Source organism: Saccoglossus kowalevskii, chromosome 15 (genome assembly GCF_978046115.1).
Source record: "Saccoglossus kowalevskii chromosome 15, keSacKowa6.1, whole genome shotgun sequence".
Lineage (NCBI taxonomy): Eukaryota > Metazoa > Hemichordata > Enteropneusta > Harrimaniidae > Saccoglossus > Saccoglossus kowalevskii.
The window spans coordinates 20,524,405-20,544,246 of NC_140655.1; the positions used below are offsets into that span (position 1 = coordinate 20,524,405).

The following is a 19,842-nucleotide window of genomic DNA, read 5'->3' on the forward strand; positions in this document are numbered from 1 at the left end:
TAGTGTGTGATATCTGAATGAGTAATGAGATAGTACTAGCATTGTACCTAGGCATATAATGATCTAAACAAGTATTGACATTTATAACACTATACTTGGTCATACCATGGAACTATAAAGGGTTTATAGTTCCATGGTCATACAGTGAAGGGAATAGTATATTTAACTGATTCTAGAACCGTGCATACAACTTCCTCAACAAATGCCCCAAGTACAGCCCAAGGGGCACATGTAGGATTTTCAGTTTATAGAGGGGGCACCTATACAATGACGTCATTGTATTATTGAATATGAGTAACCACGGGTTTAGAAAGGGCGCGGGCCCCCTGTGCCCCGCTTGATCCGCCACAGTTCCCTATACAAGGTCAGGGAACTGACTCGCCTGACATGTTCAGTTTGTATCAGACTGAATCCGTCGACGAGGGCGCAATAACTATCGCCCACTATGTTAGGTTAGGTACTGGCTAACCCGCTCGCTTTTCAGACTGGTGCGTCCATTGAACACACAGTCAGCTGGCGCACACGTGATAATAAAATAAATATAATATTTACTATAAGGGGGCCGCCATCTTGAATGCAGCATAAAACTAAATAAGAGACAAGTTGTGAAACGCGTTTTTCAGATTCCTACAAATCAGGACAAAGATACCAATCTTTCACAAAAATGCGATCCGTTGGAGTTATATTAAGCCAACCGATAACACAATTCGGCTGAATTCGGCGTTTTTGCGTGGAAAAATCCCTTGCATACGAGCACCTAATTACACGAAGAACATAGAACACTTTCCTGGGGTATTTGAAACCGAAATTAGTAAATTATATACTAAATAAAATAATCTCCGACAGAATGTCAGCCTAGTCACACACTTTAAATAATAATTCGTACGCCGTGTAGCGAGATCCCGGGAGTGGGATACACCAACTTATGGTGATATCAGCAGCTATCATTTCACGAATTTGCGATTTGAAATGTCCTATATAGGACTGATAGGAATGCAATTTAATTATACAACATTAAAGCGCGGTGGTCTTCGCGCAGCGCGTGTTCGAATTTCATGTAAATAAACAATGTATTTTACACGCGTTGTGTACGTCGCTATGAGTCCCATATCGAACAGGACGCGGTGCGAGGACTGCCGCCCTTTAAAATGGGTTGAAATTCAATTAACAGCAACGCTTCAACGATGTGTTGGAAGTATTGATTATCCCAGAGGAATGTGTTGTGCCGCCAATTTTATGGTTGAATCAAATCGCAGTTGGTTGTACGGAATAATTATTATCTGTTCCAGTTCTTCGGACTGACTCAATTTAATGCACGCAAATAAGCCCAGATTTGTGCATGGATACTGCGCGTTTCATGAATATGCATAGAAGTGAAAAATGAAGTTCGGTTTTCATTAAAGCGGAGGGGTTGTCACCTGCGCATGTGCGATAATTGAGTCCCAAACGCCGATAACAACGCACGCAAAAAACGCGAAGGTTCATGTGTAGACGCCTGTTTGTGAACAACAACACGCTGTGGCCCTCTGACGCATGAGTAGGTGACGACTCCCCGGCTTTAAAATTGCATTCCCATTTTGAATGTTATTTGTATTAAAATTATACCCCTGTGAACTATTTTTATTTTGATGTAAACTTATTTATTTTCTATGCATTTATGTCAGCTTCGTTGAAAATTACACTAAAAGGTGTACAAATAAAAGTGTATAAATAAGAACGTTTATATTACATGCTGGTAACTTGATAATCGTGATATACTAGTACTATGATGTCACTGGTATTATATGTATTTAAACCGTTCGATTCGTACTGATATCACAACAATAATTGTAGTTTTTACCTGGTGTTGATTAAAGCGGGAGGGTCGTCTCCTGCGCACGCGCGGGAATTGAGTTCCAAGCGACGATAACAACACACGCTAAAAACGCAAAGGCTCATAGGTAAACGCTTGTTTGTAAACAATGGCCATCTGAAGCATGCGCAGGTGACGACTCCCCCGCTTTAAGTGGAGTAGCACTAAACGCACAAACAAATCAAAGAATGTCAGGCCCGCACATAAAAATTATTCCGTGGTTGCGCACACACAGATTACTCTCCCATAAATGGTTCATAATTCCGGTGCGATCTTTGAAATAAAACTTTGATTATCACAACAAAATAGTAGCTGAGCCTGACTGGAGTTATTCATACAATATTTAGTATATAGAATACTATGAATGGTTTTAGAGAAATACTATTTTATCGGATCAAAAATAAAAAAATACAATGTATGTACTATTGTCGATAGCATAACATATCGAGGAAAATGATCAGTAAATGTTGCCGATCCAGAAAAAAATCAGCATTCAAAACGTAATATTCTCAAGATGAACTGTCGTATTCGGCAAGACTTATAGGAAAACACAAGTGTAAATATTGACACAAATAATATATATTTACTATGGTTACGTCGAGGTTTACGTCAAACCGTGGTTAGGCAGTGTTGCCGGCAAGAACTAGCGCCAACTACAGGCACGATGTGTTAAATTATTTGTTTTCATGTAAATATTTTGATTATCATGCTTCTGTGTAACATTGTATTCGTCCAGTTACTATTTGTTTCAATTAAAGCATTTGAATACAACAAACGCATGCATTTGGCAGACAAATGTAACGCTTTGATAACATTTCCATTGAAGTTTCATTGTTTTATAAATAATGTACCTGGTCACTGGAGAACACATCCTGAGCCCATTTGTTTGTTGGCTTTGGATTTAAGTTTTCTGAGATCAACATTTTTCTCATCAATCCTCAGTCCAAAATCACAAACCATTAGCGACTCGGGAAACTTTTTATTGTCAAAGTTGTGTTGCGCGTAATTATAAAACACGCGAGCGAGGTTGCTGCGTCCTGGCTTTGACGCAACCATGCTCAGCGCGGACGAGGAGTTCAGATCCAGTGCTCTGATGTAATCGTTGCAGCCTTGATGGTCTTTGTCGTGCAACAAATACACGTGTCCCCGTGCGCAGTAGTCACTGACCAACGGATTACTCTTCTCCAGCTTTAATACGGTCGACAGATCCCTTTCGGCGCGGTCATACAACTCCAGGCGCGCCAGGCACTTGCCGCGTTTCCGGAAGAGGTCTGTTTGTTTGCCGTCGCTCGCCAGCACAGCGAGGCTGTAGAAATGTAACGCTTTGTTGTGCTCGTTACCCCTCGTCAGTTTTTCGGCTTGGTCTGAAGCAAACTGAAATATATATATATATATATATATAGGATTACTGAATGTATATGTTATTTGTTTGGTCACATGATCTTTACAAATCACAAATATTGAATAATTATAATATGTTACGGGCATGACAAAAAAATATAATGACACAACACTATGTGAGTCCCACTTGGCATGCGAAGCATACAAAAAGTTTACAGGGGTGAGTACAAGATTTCTGGAGACAGTAAAAACGAAAAAATGCATTCCTTATTTATTTATATCTGTTAAAACTCCCAGTTCGGCAAATTTACCATAAACTTATAAAAATTATATATTAAGGTGACGACGATAAAACAAGCCAAATTGGAAAGTTTTGTTGGACAAATAAAAACCTAATAACCATTATCAACTATTAGAAAAATGATATATAGATAAATAGAAAGTCATTGTATGCCCACACAAGATTAAGTTATGGAAAATACCTGAAAAAAAAATTCCACGAATAAAATCCTTTCCTAACACTTCTATAATGTCATGTTGGATTTATAGGGGTTTTCGTGAAACAAGAGTCCCGAATATCATAGAAAATGGTCAAAATGTTCACACTGGTTTATATGGTGACATGTAGTGGAATGAAATTCGTATATTAGTGTTGATGTGAATTCTAATATTGTGAAAATTCAAAAAATTGATTGAATTAGTGAATTTCCAGGGTGATTATGATTTAGGTATTTTCCCATAATGCATTGCATATATGCACAGTAACATGCTCAGTGGAACACAATTTGAATTCGGCTCAAACTGGCTTCAAAGTTGTACTCTTTATGGGAATAAACTCTAGGTTGCAGTGTCGGTCAGCAATAATTTGAAACAATGGAGAATCATCGAATAAAAAACGTGTATTCACGTCACGTGACAACCCGTGCAAGATATGCTAATTAATGTGTGCATAATTATGTATCCACAAACCTTTGCTAGCTCGGCTTGTTGGTTTGGATCTAAAACTTTCATTACGAAATTAAGTCCTTGCGTATCGTCTTCCGCTAGTCTCCCTAGCTGAAGTACGGCCATCTCCAGGTTACCGAGTTTGATGTGAATCAAAGCACACCGTGCCACCGCTGTCAAATCGTCCGGTGTCAGCTCCGTCACTTTATTCAGGTGCTCAAGTGCTGTTTCGTATTCGCCTGGCGAAATATAAAGTAAAATGAATATTGTTTAAAATTCACGCAAGAATTTTTTTGAAAATTATTGGGTCTTGTTATCGTTGCCACTACTTGAACGTCACATATGGAGTATAAACCCACCTTCGACAATAAGGGCGTCAGCATACAGTCCGTGCCAAGTTGAATTATCCTCGTCCATTGCAACCAGTATTTGACCAATCAGCTTTGCGTATGACATCAGCTGACCATCATGGTGGGACACATTTTGCGACAATAAGTTCATGGCGTGTTGGTGAAGCCAGTAGACAACTAGAAGACGTGGTTGCTCTGGCAACGATGAGATGTGTTTCTTTGTGTACTCAAAGTTTACGGAGAGTGAATGCAAATAGTCGACTACAGTATCCTATCAAAAGAAATCCATGTAAGGTTTATACAGTCGGTTTTCACACTTGGTAAATAGTTTAAAAAGGAGACGCCGCAGTATTATATGTCGGGATTATCAGGGTTTAATCGCACACAACCACGAATGGCATAATTAATCGTATACTTGTAAATTGCTAACCACTGCAAGTGATAGTAACGGCTGTCATGATGCTACAAAAACAGAGAACTAGTAACCATTTTTCAATTTGTTTTTAACATTTGTTTCAATGGGATCGTACTTCACTTTGATTCGAGGTATCCGTGTGGAGTTGTCGATGTTTATAGGGTATACCTTTTAACCAACCACATAACGCACACACATTTTACAAGGATCGAGCTTGCATAACACCGTGACGTTTTTTTACTAACTGGCGATGGCGTCTCAAGACTCGGGCGCCCCAGTCAGAGGGATGCGTGCACGTAATATATTGTAAATAGGGACTCAGTTAAAAATTAGCAAAAAGCGCCTATAGTTAATTTTCATAATTGTAAAAAGTAAGAACATGAAATCAAATCAACGTCACTTATGCATAATGAAGCAACATACTAGTAGACTAATCACGTGACCACCTTACCTGCTGGTGATTCAATGTCAACTGCATACACGCCCTGCCACAGAGGGCCTCCTGCACATCCGGGTCATATTTTAGAACCGTGGTGAAATCGGCGATGGCAGCAATCTGGTCCCCAAGATGGGCGTAACACTCGGCCCTGGCCAGCAGAGATTTGGCAGATTTTACACCTGGAAATTGTGAAAAACGGAAAGGAAAGTTAGCCGTCTCCACCTATAATGCTGTCGAAATTTAAAATCCGTGTAAAGCACACTTTTGAGGCGACGCAAATGACGACAGAAGAACATATTGTGTTCTTTCCCAATAAATAATAAAGTTTGGACATACCGAAAAATATGGGGTGTTGATCTAAGCCCTATAAAGGTGATTTTCTGTTTAACTGCGAGTTCTCGCGAATTGCATGAAAGACTTGCGCCGAACATATGCCGCCGCGGCAAAATTCAAATTTAATTTTGAACTCGATTTTTTTAAATTTCGTAGCTCACATCGAAAGGCCGATTTTTGACAGAAGAATATTGCGTTTGAATACCCTTACTTCATCAAAATTGCCTATCATCAAATGTGTACAGCACATTATTAAGCATGGTAATATCCCTCGAAATACTTTCGCGTTTGTCGAATCCCACACGATGTTTGTCGCCACTATGACGCTATGACCTTTGTTTTTACGTTCGATTTCACGCATAACGCGGGATCTCGCAGTGAACGGAAAAGTGTTTATTTGGTACTACGCATTGTAAATATATTTAGGACATCGTTATGTTGTTGTTTTTTTCGTGAAACAAAAGCGTTGTTTTAGCATTGAACATGTATTCGTTAGACGAATTGTAAAATCACTGGCGCTTCGAATTATCTGTGCGTATAGGTAAATCCAGAGCGCATGCGAACTAGCGTTTCTATATTGCATCTGAAGAATACTGCTTTGTTTGTTAATAACATTTTTATTTCAATAATTATCAAGGTGTGATATCAAACAAAATTATTTTAAATTGTGAAAATGTATCCGCATTGCCTCTTCAAAGGACAGTGGACGTCGCGTCGCGTCCTGTTCGATATGAGACTCATAGCGACGTATACAACGCGTGTAAAATACATTGTTTGTTGACATATAATTCGAACACGCGCTGCGCGATGACCGCCACCCTTTAATCGCATTTGCATGACGGTGTTTGCAATTACTGTATATATAGGTACTTTTGTTGCAGCTCACTTCTATCATGGCTAATGAAATATTCGGAATAAAACAGTCAGTCAGAGTTTTTGAGTAAGTTGTACCTCAATTTCAAATCGCTTTGCACCAATTAGTAACTACTAGTCGATTTAGTTGGGTCATTTTTTTTAACTGGTCGCAGAGCACCTCGCCCGAGAAGTGGGCGAGTAAACCCCTCGGGAATGCAAATGACTTTCCCGTAACTAAATTACATTAAAAATTCAAATGACAAATGACATATATTTTGACGTGCGTCCCTAGGAAAAACACACTTACCCGCAGCGGCGATAGCAACTGTGAAACAATCAATCGCATCTTTGAAGGAGTCCGCGGATCTGGATTCTTTGAGTAACTGCACGGCGTGCATATGCGCCTCGTCCTGAATACCCACACGATCTGCAGAGTTGATCTGCGCGAAAGCAGCGGATAGACCGCTGGCTCCTTTCCGACGAAGTACATCAAGGTAATCCTGCGGAAAGACGAGAATCGTCATAGAATTGTGTGTTAATAATGTCCGGTCGTTATCTGGGTTGCGTGATACAGGAATCATGTCGTGATTTACGTAGCGGGTTTTAAAATGGAAGAGAGACATGCTACACATGGTGGGCGTGCCAGAGATAGAGTGTGGTCCAACTGCGTGCGTTACCGTGACTTCCGGTAATGTAGGGCAAGTCCAGACATGTACGAATATACTTGAGCTAGCGAGCATTGTTTATTAATTACTGGTGTCAATTACCTTGCTTGGAAAACTAAGGGGCCTTCATTGGGTGGCTTGTTCTACTCCCACAAATAACATGATCTAAGATAACACGTCACATAAGTACCCTGATCACGCATAACATAATTTCATCATATCCATCTTGATGATGCCCGATTGTGTGATGGCTCTGTCGTACTTACGCGTACGCCCTTACATGAGCAATTGTTTACAGTCAGAGCACTGTCTTACCTTCAGAGCTTGGTCTGTCTTTCCGAGTTTCATCCTGAACGTTGACAAATGTACCATGGCAACCTCATTGTCAGGGTGGCGATCAGTGAACTCACATAGTTCCCTCTCTGCATCGTCATGTCGATTCAGATAGCGCAATGCCTGGACCATCAATAAACAGATACTGACGTCATCAACGTTTAAATATTTTAAGAACTCACCGATACACAGCGCGGTTTCTAGTATTCTGATAATTAAAAAAACAACAACAGAAAATTATAATCTCGAAATATGTTTTCAAGCAAGAGCTTACGAAATTTATAGAGTCTGTGTGTGTGTTTAAAAGACTTGTTGTCGCGCCGCTTCCTTATCGATATGTATTCAACAAGTGTGAAATACATTGATTACACAAATTTCGAATATTGCGCCACGACACCGCACTTTAAACTGAGGCACGATAACAAAAAAGTAAAGGGAAATAAAGTCGCGGACAAATATAGTTTAGTGTGAGGGAAATGGAACAGCAAATAATTAAAAATCATTTGTATTTTTTGTGTGATTTAGATTCATGGGCGCCGCCATTTTGTTTAAAATGAAACGTCAAAGAAGGATCTGTAACGCGCAAACTGATTAGACAATGATTAGCCGCAACGGACTAACGGGGGCGCTGTTGGAATACGCATATTTGATGGTCGTTCTGCCAAGGTCTGTTCAAAGGCTTGGCCGAATAAACTTAAACCTTGGCTAGCGAAGATGTTGAGCGAACGATATATCAAATAAACAACAATAAGCAAAAGTGTGCCCGAACTGATTTCCATAGAAGCATTGGCTTTGTGATTTCCCTTCAAATAATAGTCAAAATGCATAATTCAAAAGGAAGTTTAGAATTCAAAAACTTCCCCATTTTTGTATCCGCACTTTTAAATAAACTTGAGTAATAAATAATTGCTCAACAAATCAGAATATCCTTATCTTAAAGCGGGTGGGGGTCGTCACCTGCGCACGCGCGGGAATTGAGTCCCAAGCGACCATAGCAACGCACGCAAAAACGCAAAGGCTCATGGGCTCATGCTTGTTTGTAAACAATGACACGCCATGGCCATCTGACGCATGCGCAGGTGAAGACTCCCCTGCTTTAACCACGGTTACCGTGTTAGAAGTTACCGTTAACCTACGCACCCACAACAAATGAAGTGCGTCGAATGAGCCATATTCTCCTCGTTCGTAACTTACTTTATTGTATCGGCTTTAAGTTTGACTTTCGCATCCTCGTCCCGGGATACTTTCTTGGCAACTCGGTCTAAAAGTTTATTAACTTCCATTTGTAAATAATGTTGCAAAGACCGTTGTTGAGGTACGGGCATTTCAATCGCGTAATTCACGCTGTCCATTACACTAAAAACAATCGCCTTTAGGTAGTCTTTCACAGCTCCATCCGGGTCATTCGTGACCAAATTTGCATACCCTCGTCCACAGAGAGCCTGAACGTTATCCGGAAAGTTTTCCACCGCCTTTGCAAAATCGTCCAGGCCGTCAGCGAGGTCACCCACGTGGAAATGGCACATCCCACGTGCACAGAGAGTCGAGCAGACATTTTCGATTTCGAGCACGCAACTGAAAAGCATGATTGCTTCCGAGTGGTTGCCCTGAAGACAGAAACACTCCCCACAGCACGCCATTGCATGTTTGTGTTTGGGCACCATTAGTAATATAAGTTTATAATACTGGACGGCTTGTTTTATCAACGTTTTCTGCTTATCCCGTCTTATCCCATTGGAAGCGATGTTCCCACGAATTTCCCTTTTATGGGTATTCATACAAATTTCCGCCATTTCCAAAGCGCTAACCACGATTTCTCGCTGGGAGTTCTTTTTCAAGTGTTTAAAAATCATCGATTTGGCTGTTGCTTTATCCATGGCAACCGCGAATATTACGTCTTTAACAGCCACCTCCCCGTCACCGATTCCCAGATAACACTCACTGCGCAGAATCAGTAGCTCGATTATCGTCTTGGAGGAAGTGTTGGATTTTGCGCTAGCGCGCTGTAAAGCAGTCGAGAACATCGTTATCGCTTCATTGTAATTTTTCCGTTCTCTCAAATTATTTGCTAGAGCGTGTAACGCTTTGGTGTCTGTCGGTTTAAACAATAGAATAAATTGAAAACAATCAATAACCAGATTTCTCCATTGATCGACAGCTTTCGCGCCACCTTTCTGGGGGCGCTCCGCGGTTGCACAAGAGCGAAAAAGTTCAATTATTCGTGGTAAATGTTCTTTTTGGCAATTTCGTACGTAAAGTTCTGTTTCCTGAGTATCGTCTAAATAAGCTTTTAAATAGTCAGCAATCATCAGTTTCTCTCGTTTCCCTAGTAACAGATATGCCAATCCCCGCTGTAATAAAACCCTGGTCGGTTTTAGTGGATACTGATCCAAAAGTCTGCTGCATCTTTCTATGACGTCTTTGTATTTTTTCTCCTTGAATAACATGTCTACTTGCGTTGAATTTGCCGGGATGCTAGAAGGCGCTATTCCATGTCCGGCGCCCAGCAGAAATTCGCATATTTGGTCGCAGTTTATGTTCACCCCATTGCGAGATCGTTTCGCCTGGGCCTCTTCCGTAAACTGACACCATTCCTCCAATAATTTGATCGTAATATCAAGTGATTCTTTCGGAATGGTTTTTAAATGCCCGATCGCGTACTTCGGCTCTTCCGAATAAGCCCGACAGTAAGCGGACACTGCCTTTTCATGCCGATTATCGAGTCGTTCCATATCCCCTTCAATACAGAATGCCTCGGCTCTATCGCGAGTCAACGAAACGAAACTAACCTGCGAGCTACCCGACCGACTCGATTTTTTGCTGCGTCCAGAAGCCGAATTAAACCCGGAGTCACTACGAGAAGATCCACCTGAGTCCGTTTTTCTGTGTCTCGTTAGGTATAATTCGGGTGCAACCAGATTTCGCCCAGTACGAGGCATAACTGTCAGGTCACTGAACACATCCTGCATAGACGACGAATCGCAATCCACGTGCAAACATAAATCCAATTTCCTACTCGAAAGTTGTATGTCGTCAAGGCAACGGTATGGCAACGAGTATAAATCCAAAGTTTCCTCCAAAATATCGATGACTTTCAGATTGGGCGTAATACGAAGTTTCCGAGAGCGACAGCCTTGGGATGATTTCTGAGTCACCAACAGGTAGTCAGGACCTGCAGAAGAAATTTAAAATACAACCTGTCACTATTGCAGTATGAAACCCGACCGTACGACGGCAAAACATTCATTTGAAGAACACACCCCGCAGTACATCCGACTAGTACCATCGTTAAGTAAATGGTGGGAAACACAACCGTAGGTACGATTGTGACGCGCGTGTCGAGTTGGTCACCAATGCAGCGTATCGCATTTCAACAAAGTTGCATCGAATTTCCATCTAAAAATACAGCAATTAGTCCACAATCGTGTTTGTCTATTGTAAAAAATCCCGCCAAATGTTCTATTATAATAGCATATATTTCGTGTAGGGTTACATCTGTGATAATTCATTTTCTACAGCGAATCGTGCACTACGAATAATAATATAATGATAATAAACTTGAACGAAAGTCATTGAGCCATGTAGCAGGCGGTAAAATATCTCGGATGAAGCCAAGATTTAGTTCTTTGTTCAGACAGAGTGGTCCTTCGAATGGACAAATCTAAGTCATTGTTAGTTGAATGGTTATAATATTTCATTTTATCGTCGGGGAAGTTACATGCATTCGGGAATATTCCATAGAAAACTGCTGTCGGCGACCAAAGACGTGACCCGCCACTCTTTATTGGAATCGGATATTGTGAGCGTTTGTCGTGCAATTGATTTAATTTGTTTGTATTCTCTCGTCTTTGTGTACTGTTTACTCAAGTTGTTGTGGCACCGAGAGTGAACCTATTCAAAAACTTCTATATGCGATATTCGATATCCTCTTGAGCTGGTCCGGGTCAATAACGATGTGTACACGGCGGCGTACATGTACGTGATCGCAATATGGCTTCGTATAACGTAACCACAGAGGGCGTAGTTTACATATAGTAAACAGAAATAAAAATCGTTTGCAGCACGGCATTTAAAGCAGGAGGGTCGTCGTCTACGCACACGCGCGAATTGAGTCCCAAACGACGATAACAACACGCGTTAAAAACGCAAAGGCAACGACACGCTATGGCCATCTGACGCATGCGCAGGTGACTTCATCATGTCGACAACTGTTCATTGCTTCAGTTTACCGTCTTCACCACAAAGCATTTCTTGTTTAAACGTTTACTGTCTGACTTCAAACGGGCGTCAAAATTTAAAAAAAAAATATCAGAAAACATCATTGAAAATTGGCCGGTCGCGACTCGACAGACAAGGTCATGAAACGAAACCTAAAACTTATTCGTAGTGTACGATATAACCTGTCATCAGATAAAAGAAATACGTCACACATTCAAGTACAATTTTCTTTCGCTCTTGTGGATCACATGGCGTCGTCCATGCATGGTTCCTTGACGATATCGCGTTTTCGTCATTTGATCCCGACTGTTTTAAAAGGCGGGATTTGGGTCTTTTGTGGACCCAGGGTCTGTGAGATGCAAGATTCCCTTCTCTGACTGCCTATTATGAAATTTTCAAACAGAATGAAACACACACAAAGGAGATTTTCCAACATTTTATCCTAGATGTAGTCCATAGCGACGTTTCTTCACGCGATCGAAATTGAACAGAGGATCGGAATGTATGACCGGGCAACTGAATTAAAAAGGACATGGGAATTTTCGAGCGTCCTTTGGAAACCCTAAAACCATTGTTGGTATATGACGTCATCGGTTGCGTGAGAGCACACTGGGAGCACTTCAGTTTCACATCAACTGTTATAGATTATCCATAGATAAACCTCCATGTAAAGAAGTATACACAAATGTGAAAATTAGGCGCTATTATTTACACGTGGAGCAAAGTCGCTTTACCACTTTAACAATAAAACTCACCCCGTTTGTACACTAGCCATATTCCTAATTCAACCATTCTATTTGCATAAAGGTGTTATTATTCTTTGCAAGTAAATGTGATGTATATAGGCATTGGCGGATCCAGAAATTCGGTAAGCAGGGAGCGAGCTCCTATGGAAGTGGCAGAAGTAGTCCTCCGGTGGGCTGGGTTTGTCAATTGATTTGTCAACTTTTTTTTTTGCGGGCTGAAGGAGGGAGCGCGCCTCCCACTAAATCCGCGCGTGTATCCCAAAATTGATGCCACAACGACAATAATGATACTTGGCACAATTCACCACTCACTGTAGGTTTACGAACGCGTTGACGTTCAACTGAAAACTAGGTTTGGCAGCACTTGTAGTCAAACAGTTTGAAATTAACAGTGGTGGAAATTTTCAATGTCTGTTTCAATAGTCTGAAATCACGCACAGACCCCATTCGGGGAAATTTGAACCCCTGTATACGACTTCACCGCGAGGTGATTTCTACAGAATTCAATTTGTAAATCGCGGCGGTGTGAATCAGAATAACAATTAATAGGTACTTCCTGACGATGCGTAGGACGAAGTGACTGATCGAATAAAGAAAACAAGAATTTTTAATTATTAAATGCCACAAGTGCGCCCGGCTGTTAGGAAATATCATATTTAGTGCATATAGCCATAGGTATTTGTACGATCATTAGTCAATTATGGTTAATTAAGTCCAGAAATACAATCAAAACAAAAGATACACCACTGCAGTTTATCCTGCCGGTCTGATGAAACAGAAAACAGTGCCAAACTAATAAGTTGAAACTAAAATGACGATTATAGCCACCTTGTTTTGTAATTATTATCGATTTATTGCCTTTCAACATATAATATTTTTTTATATTACTAGTTTTAGACCGGCACAGGATATACTATGAAGCGTTGTGATTCGGTGGAAACAATGTAGTGTGTGCGGACATTTCTAAAAAAAAATTAATGTTTTGAAAATGATCGCAGTGAAAATTTGGAATAGTACGCGTTTCTCAGACAAATGTGTGTAAACCGTTCGTGTATGATGGGACGGTTGGCCTTGGTTGTACCAACTGTCCATAATTGGTCCATAATTATTATTGCCTACATTTTAACCTATATTTTCGAATATATCTGAAACAACCTAATAGAAACGTAATGTGAAAGCCAAAGGGTTGAGTTCAGACGTAACGACAGTGTCACATCATCGAACATTTGCTTTGCTTTGTGCATAATCATTACCGCGGCTATCACCGAGTGATGCTACGACCGACGGAAAATAAAATAAAAATATTATTCAGTAATTAAATGCATATTACTTAATAAATGTTTATGGAAACTAATACTGATCAATAGAAACAGTGGCGATGGAATTAAAAATTCAGAGTAAGCAAAAAATATGCTGTATATTTATATAATGGTCCTAACTACGTGACCTTATCGTCTCTAAGGCTCGCATTGAATGTTCCAGAGAAAAGATTGTCTTTATTTTTTTTAAAGCGATGTATACAATACATGAACGGCACAAAGGACAAAACTGAAGTTCAGTATGCCCTGGACTGATTTTGTAGGAACCCTGAGTCAAAATAACAGTTCAGCTAGTTGACTGTTGATCAGTCTTCAAACAAAACTTGCTAAATGGGCACACTGCCGAGGTTCCCGATTCGGATTTTAAAGTGAAAAAGATCGTGGTACATATTATAATATCACATGGCGCAATAATTTCATATACGAGTATAATTTCCTCTAATTTGAATATTAGTTTTAGATTGAATAAATACCATCCGAAAAACAATTTTTAAGATTTTTTGTCATTATTGAAAATAAGAGACAAAACTTCCGCGGAACTACTTTATAAAGCGACTTACATTTTGTCTGCGGTGGCAAGTGTCAACAAGTTTTGTGAAATTCGTCACATTGATGTTTGTTTCCGTTATTTATTGGATAATTATGGATTAAATAAATATAACTGCCCATTGACTATTAATAATATGTAAAATGTTATGCAGATTTATTTTGTGAAAGGTGGCGAAAGTTGAGTTTGGTGGTCAGGCTGAGGGAACATAAATTCGTAAACTCTGACAACTACGACAACGATAACGAAGACAACAACAATAAAACCACAGGTCCTAAATAAGAGATTTATCTGTTCTAAACCGAGGATAAGACACGACATGTGCTGAAATGTTCAAACTATATTGTAAGTTGAGAGCCGACCTGACTTTAATCCCGCTTTTTTTTTATTAAATAGCTGCGCAGCACGACACGACAGATGCTATGGGCTTATACAGGCAGATCATCGACTCAAGAATTCTGTCCTCGCCCACCGCCGTCTGCGCAAATTACTGTCGCGTGCAAGTATTAAGAATCCAATACTTCAGGGCAACTTCACAAAATCAATAACACGCGTAAAACACTGTGTTATGGGTGTATTTCCCGAGGGCTCATCGAGTTACTGAACCGGTAGTATGTAAACTGACGGGTTCAGTCGGTATATCATACCTCTCGGCGTACGGCATACTGGGGCTGTGAGTACGCGGTATTGAACGGAGGAATGTCATAATTGAAGTAGAACCACATATGTTCAGAAAATAGTTGACCGAAAATGTTCAAAAATCAACGCACTGTGATTAAAATAAAAATATTAAACAAGTACTGGCACACGGGAAAAGTGTAATAATGGTGTTGATCAACTCGAATTTTGAATATTTAGTACACAGATTTAAAAAACAGTAATGGCGATGCGTTTTCGCCGAAATGCATAAAAAAACACATGAAATTTTGTCATGCGTTCACGAATTGTTCGTTACACTGATATACCAATCATACACGCCTGTAGTTGTCAGTACTCATGGATAAACACAGAATGAACTTTTCACTCCAGGCCCCGACGCCGTTCCCTTTAATTAAGACTGTCAGAGCACTCATTTGACGTACATTCCCCCGGGATATAGTATATCATCTTGGGTCGACATGGCAGTAATCATTACTCAATAATCGTCACTGGAAATAGTTGAAATATTGGGAGAACACGAAACGGCGGGTGGTAATAAATATACACCGTGGTACCCAGGACAACAAATTACGTTGGAACTGCGACTGGTATTCAGTGTCGTCACCTTATATCGTTTTAAAGCGTCAAACGTAAATGGAGACTTGCTTTGCACGGCTTGGTTTTTGTCAGCGTAGCGGAACAAGTCGGTTGAACTGGAAAACATGTCATCGTATTGCGCGTGGAACTATCAGTACTACAAAGTTAGGAGAATTAATACGATTGGTGAGGTTACTTACAGTTAGTGGGTTCATCTGGTGGTGTGACAATCGATTGAGATTTCAGACTGTTTTTCTGGAATCTGAGAAAAGACACATTTCATATGGTTGGTCATAAAATAATATACCCTCTTATTATTTGATGAATAAATCTGGAATTCGCGGCGAATTATATATATATATTTGTTTTTTGGCTACCGGGATAAATTATCACAATATGACGACCATTACTGGCCCGTAAATCGCCACGATATTTTACCTGATATCGTCACGTGGTGGTGTCGAACTGTCACAGGTGGATTTAATGGTCCTCGACTTAATTGGTTGCCAGTGACAACCGTGCACCGATACCTCTAAACATATGTTAAACGTCGAAAACATAAATGGCAGTCGCAACTGGTTGAGTTTTATCGGTTTTCGCCGTGACGTTAATCACTCTCCATTCCCATAACATTATGTGCACTTGACTTCTATCCTTCACTGCTACGTTTTGTCAACGTCAAGTTCATGATTGTCGCTACCAACCATGTACTGCCTGTGTTCAATTCATTCACTAACAGAAATGGTTACTATGGCAATAATATATTCAGCGCCAGTACTTCTGTTCGCAATTTGCACAAAAATCAGTAAGGAAAGACAAGTGACTCTCAGTGTTGGAACTGACGCATATATGTGTGATATAGTTTGATTTAATGTCGTTAGACTTCCTAGAGGCGAAATGTTTATCACAATGTAGGATTTCGATAGTTTTTATTAGTGTTAAACACACATAATCGATTTTATTTTATTTTTACCCAACATAAAATATATTTTTGAAGAAAAAACTTTGAAGAGTTATTTCACCAAAACTAAATAGCATTCGTCAGAATTGTGTAATGATTAATGACAACAATAAGTACCCATCTCATCACGACATGTGATTTTTTCGACATATGTAACCGAAAGCAATTTTGAAATATGAGGAGACCTTTTTATGGGTTTCGTGCCAAAAGTAGTTTGGTGACCATATTTGATCGGGTTGTTGTGAACAACAGAGTAATATAAAACCGTATTGTAAAAGTCAAGGAAATCTCAGTGATAATGTGATAGCCGATGTGAGTAAACTTAAAGCGGAGTGGTCGTCACCGGCGCACGATAACAACGCATGCTAAAAATGCAAAGGTTCATGGGTAGACGCTTGTTTGTAAAAATGACACGCTCTGGCCGTCTAACGCATGCGCAGGTGACGACTCCCCCGCCGCAAGATGCAAGATATCGTTGAAAAACGAGAGGGCGATTTTTTTGACCACTCAAAAAGAGTTATATTCTCTTCTGCCATTGCGCCTCTGTTTCCGTTGTATTTGAAATGGCGGAGGCATGACGGACTGGAGAGATAATGAAACACTACACCGGGAGTTGGTGCATAATCCAAGCTCCTGTCTCTCTCGTTCTCAACGAGATCTCGGCGGCCATTTGAACCGGAAATAATGGGAGAATCTAATAGAAATAAGTATGTGAGGTAAATAATACGCATGTCACGTGTATGCACCTTTTAAATATGCATTCTACGAATTTAAATATTGAGGTAAACCAAGAAGAAAACACAGAAACAATAGGATGTGTATTACATTTTTCAAATTTGTATTACTTCTTGCATTAAATTCTCTGATCCATTTTTTTGAAGTAAAGCAAAACAAAATTAAAACAATTCGACTTCATTACCATGGTAATATTGAAGCAATTAGCTAACTTTCATCATTTTCTTTCTAAGAACATCTGATAACATTATCAAGAAAAGGTATGATAATTTTATTTATAAGCTGCAATTTCCGGAAAAAAACACGCCCGTAAAGTCGACATCGAGTTCAAAATACCATGAACCACAAAATTTACATTATTAAGACGTTGGGAATTACCGCGTCTAATAATATATACTGATGAATGAACATTGTCTAACTATGAGATAAACACCGTTATTTGTGAAAACAAATTCGATATGACATATGACAGACCATTTGAGTCGAAGCATATACAGAACTTGCGTCCAGAAAAAACAAAACAAGTTGCTCTCTGATTGGCCTGACTGTTAGGGTTAGGTAGCCAATCAGGCACAGGCTTGTAAGCAGGTTCACGTTGACCGTTGACTCTGATGTTGAGTATATGCAACATAACCGACACCAAGCGGCAACAAATTGTTACCATAGTAACCGGTAAGTTTTCCCAAATTTAACATTATTTTTATTGTATTTTCGTTTATATTGATTTAAAAATGGCAACAAATGGTTACCATAGAAACCATAGAGTTTTTCCCAAATTAAACATTATTTTTATTATATTATCGTTTATATTTATTTAGGAATGGCAACAAATGGTTACCATGGTAACCAGAGATTGTATTTGTATTATATTATCGTTTATAATTATTTAGGATTTTCTAACTTGAGTAACTATAGTTACGATTAACCACGTCATTTGATCCTAACAGAAATTGTGATAGCTGTGACAGTATTACTTTTTTTACGTATTTTTTTCCGTTTCCGTTTGTTAGTGTGCGAAGATAGAGGGCCTGAAACTGACACAAAACATAAGTCACATAAGATGAGGCGTATTTTGGTAGTTTTGTATCTCTTTAATTAGTTATACTCGAATTAGATTTCCGTACTAATAACAGTCAAATATAGGACACTAAAATTGAAAGAATAATTCTCAGTGCCCAGAAACGTGACTTGAAGTGAAAATGTAAATGTAATAACAGCGTGTTACATTCGATACGTGCTGTTAGGCAGCTGCATGGGACGGTCAACTATTTTGAAGAACAATTTCAATGTCAAGTCAATAAAAAAATGTACCAAGGGTCGTTTAGGTGAAGATATAGCATCAAATAATTTAATCGATCGAATATCATGTACAAAAATGCGAGAAATGTTCAATTCCAATCAAGGGTTTTAATGTGTGTGCAATAAATTTAAGAGAACCGTGTGAGAAACGCGTATTATATAAACAATCGGTTGGAAAAAATTAATATAGGTTGCCAAACTGATATTGAGCAATTATCATAATCTATTGTTAAGTAATTAAAAGTTAGAGCCGCCTCGTTCCTCTAGAGATTTATAACTAATCTCATCAGTAATGTAAATGTATGCCGTATTTCACTCACGAACTAAATTACATGCGATCGTCTTGTAACAAAAATAACAATGTATTGTACCGTGCACACACAGGTACCTGATATGACGAACACATGTGATATACAACAAACTTACCTACTTAACAGCTTCCAATTCTGCTTAAATACGTCGCCGAACTCCTCCCGTTGCCTCGAGTACACGTGCTTTACCCGATCAGCGTTCGCGGCGAACTCCTGTCGCAGTTTCTCTTGCCCGAGTCGTTCTTTCTCCTTCAACATCACGTCAACCGAAGTGCGGGCTCGGTGGAGATTCTCCCGAGCCCTTGTCGAAAGCTGTGTCTTCCATTCAGCCCCAGCCGCGGGGCGTTGTCCCATGTCTCTAATTTAATTGTTTACGTGTGTGGGTAGTTTGACGGGAGAAGTTCCCGTTCGTTATCCATCCGCTATATCTGACGACGCACATGTTCATCTACGATAGTTCTTTGCTTTACTGGACATCCAGGCATGTATGTCATAAGTAAAATACCATGCCAAGTTGCTGACGTAGGAGAGGCCTTTATTTGTTGTAATATACACAGTGCTACGTTAGGACTATATAAACGTTTTCCGCAAGACTGCAAACGAGAACCGAGAACACAAAAGGGATTATAGTCGGGCTTTCACATAATGTCATTACGATGAACTGGTATCATTATGTGAGTTGTTCAAACCTTACACATTGATAATTTCATACATTTAACATTAATAATTAAAAAAACAGAAAAGATTGAATTGGCACCAAATCCAATGTACCAAGTACGGGAAAGCAATTTGCACGTTGAATTTCTCGGTTGCATTCGACCAACTTGTCGTAATTGAACCATAACTTGCGTTGACTCTCAACATTCAAACAGTGCTGTCCCTCAAATACAAAATGAAACAGACATTGCACGCAAGAAACACGTATGAGTACTGTTGCGGCGA

General features: G+C 39.7%; 1 protein-coding gene across 1 annotated transcript; it reads right to left on the reverse strand.

Annotated features, from left to right (window-relative positions):
• Nucleotides 1-2,220: 2,220 nt before the first annotated feature.
• LOC100373435 (uncharacterized) lies at nt 2,221-19,254 on the reverse strand. The gene is made up of 9 exons (XM_002738944.3): nt 19,016-19,254; nt 15,795-15,856; nt 8,723-10,700; nt 7,511-7,736; nt 6,838-7,030; nt 5,355-5,521; nt 4,498-4,759; nt 4,163-4,377; nt 2,221-3,226 (listed from the first exon to the last, which is right to left on the reverse strand). The coding sequence occupies exons 1-9, from the start codon at nt 19,252-19,254 to the stop codon at nt 2,708-2,710; spliced, it is 3,861 nt and encodes a 1,286-aa protein (XP_002738990.1). The 3' UTR covers nt 2,221-2,707.
• Between the last annotated feature and the right edge of the window lie 588 nt (nt 19,255-19,842).

Excerpts from the sequence above, each read along its gene's own strand:
- LOC100373435 (XM_002738944.3), bottom strand. The coding sequence starts at position 19,254 with ATGGGACAACGCCCCGCGGCTGGGGCTGAATGGAAGACACAGCTTTCG. Across the intron at positions 15,857-19,015 it reads AATTGGAAGCTGTTAAGTAG|ATTCCAGAAAAACAGTCTGA; the intron begins GTAAGTTTGTTG and ends GTCTTTTCTCAG. Across the intron at positions 4,378-4,497 it reads TGACGCCCTTATTGTCGAAG|GCGAATACGAAACAGCACTT; the intron begins GTGGGTTTATAC and ends ATATTTCGCCAG.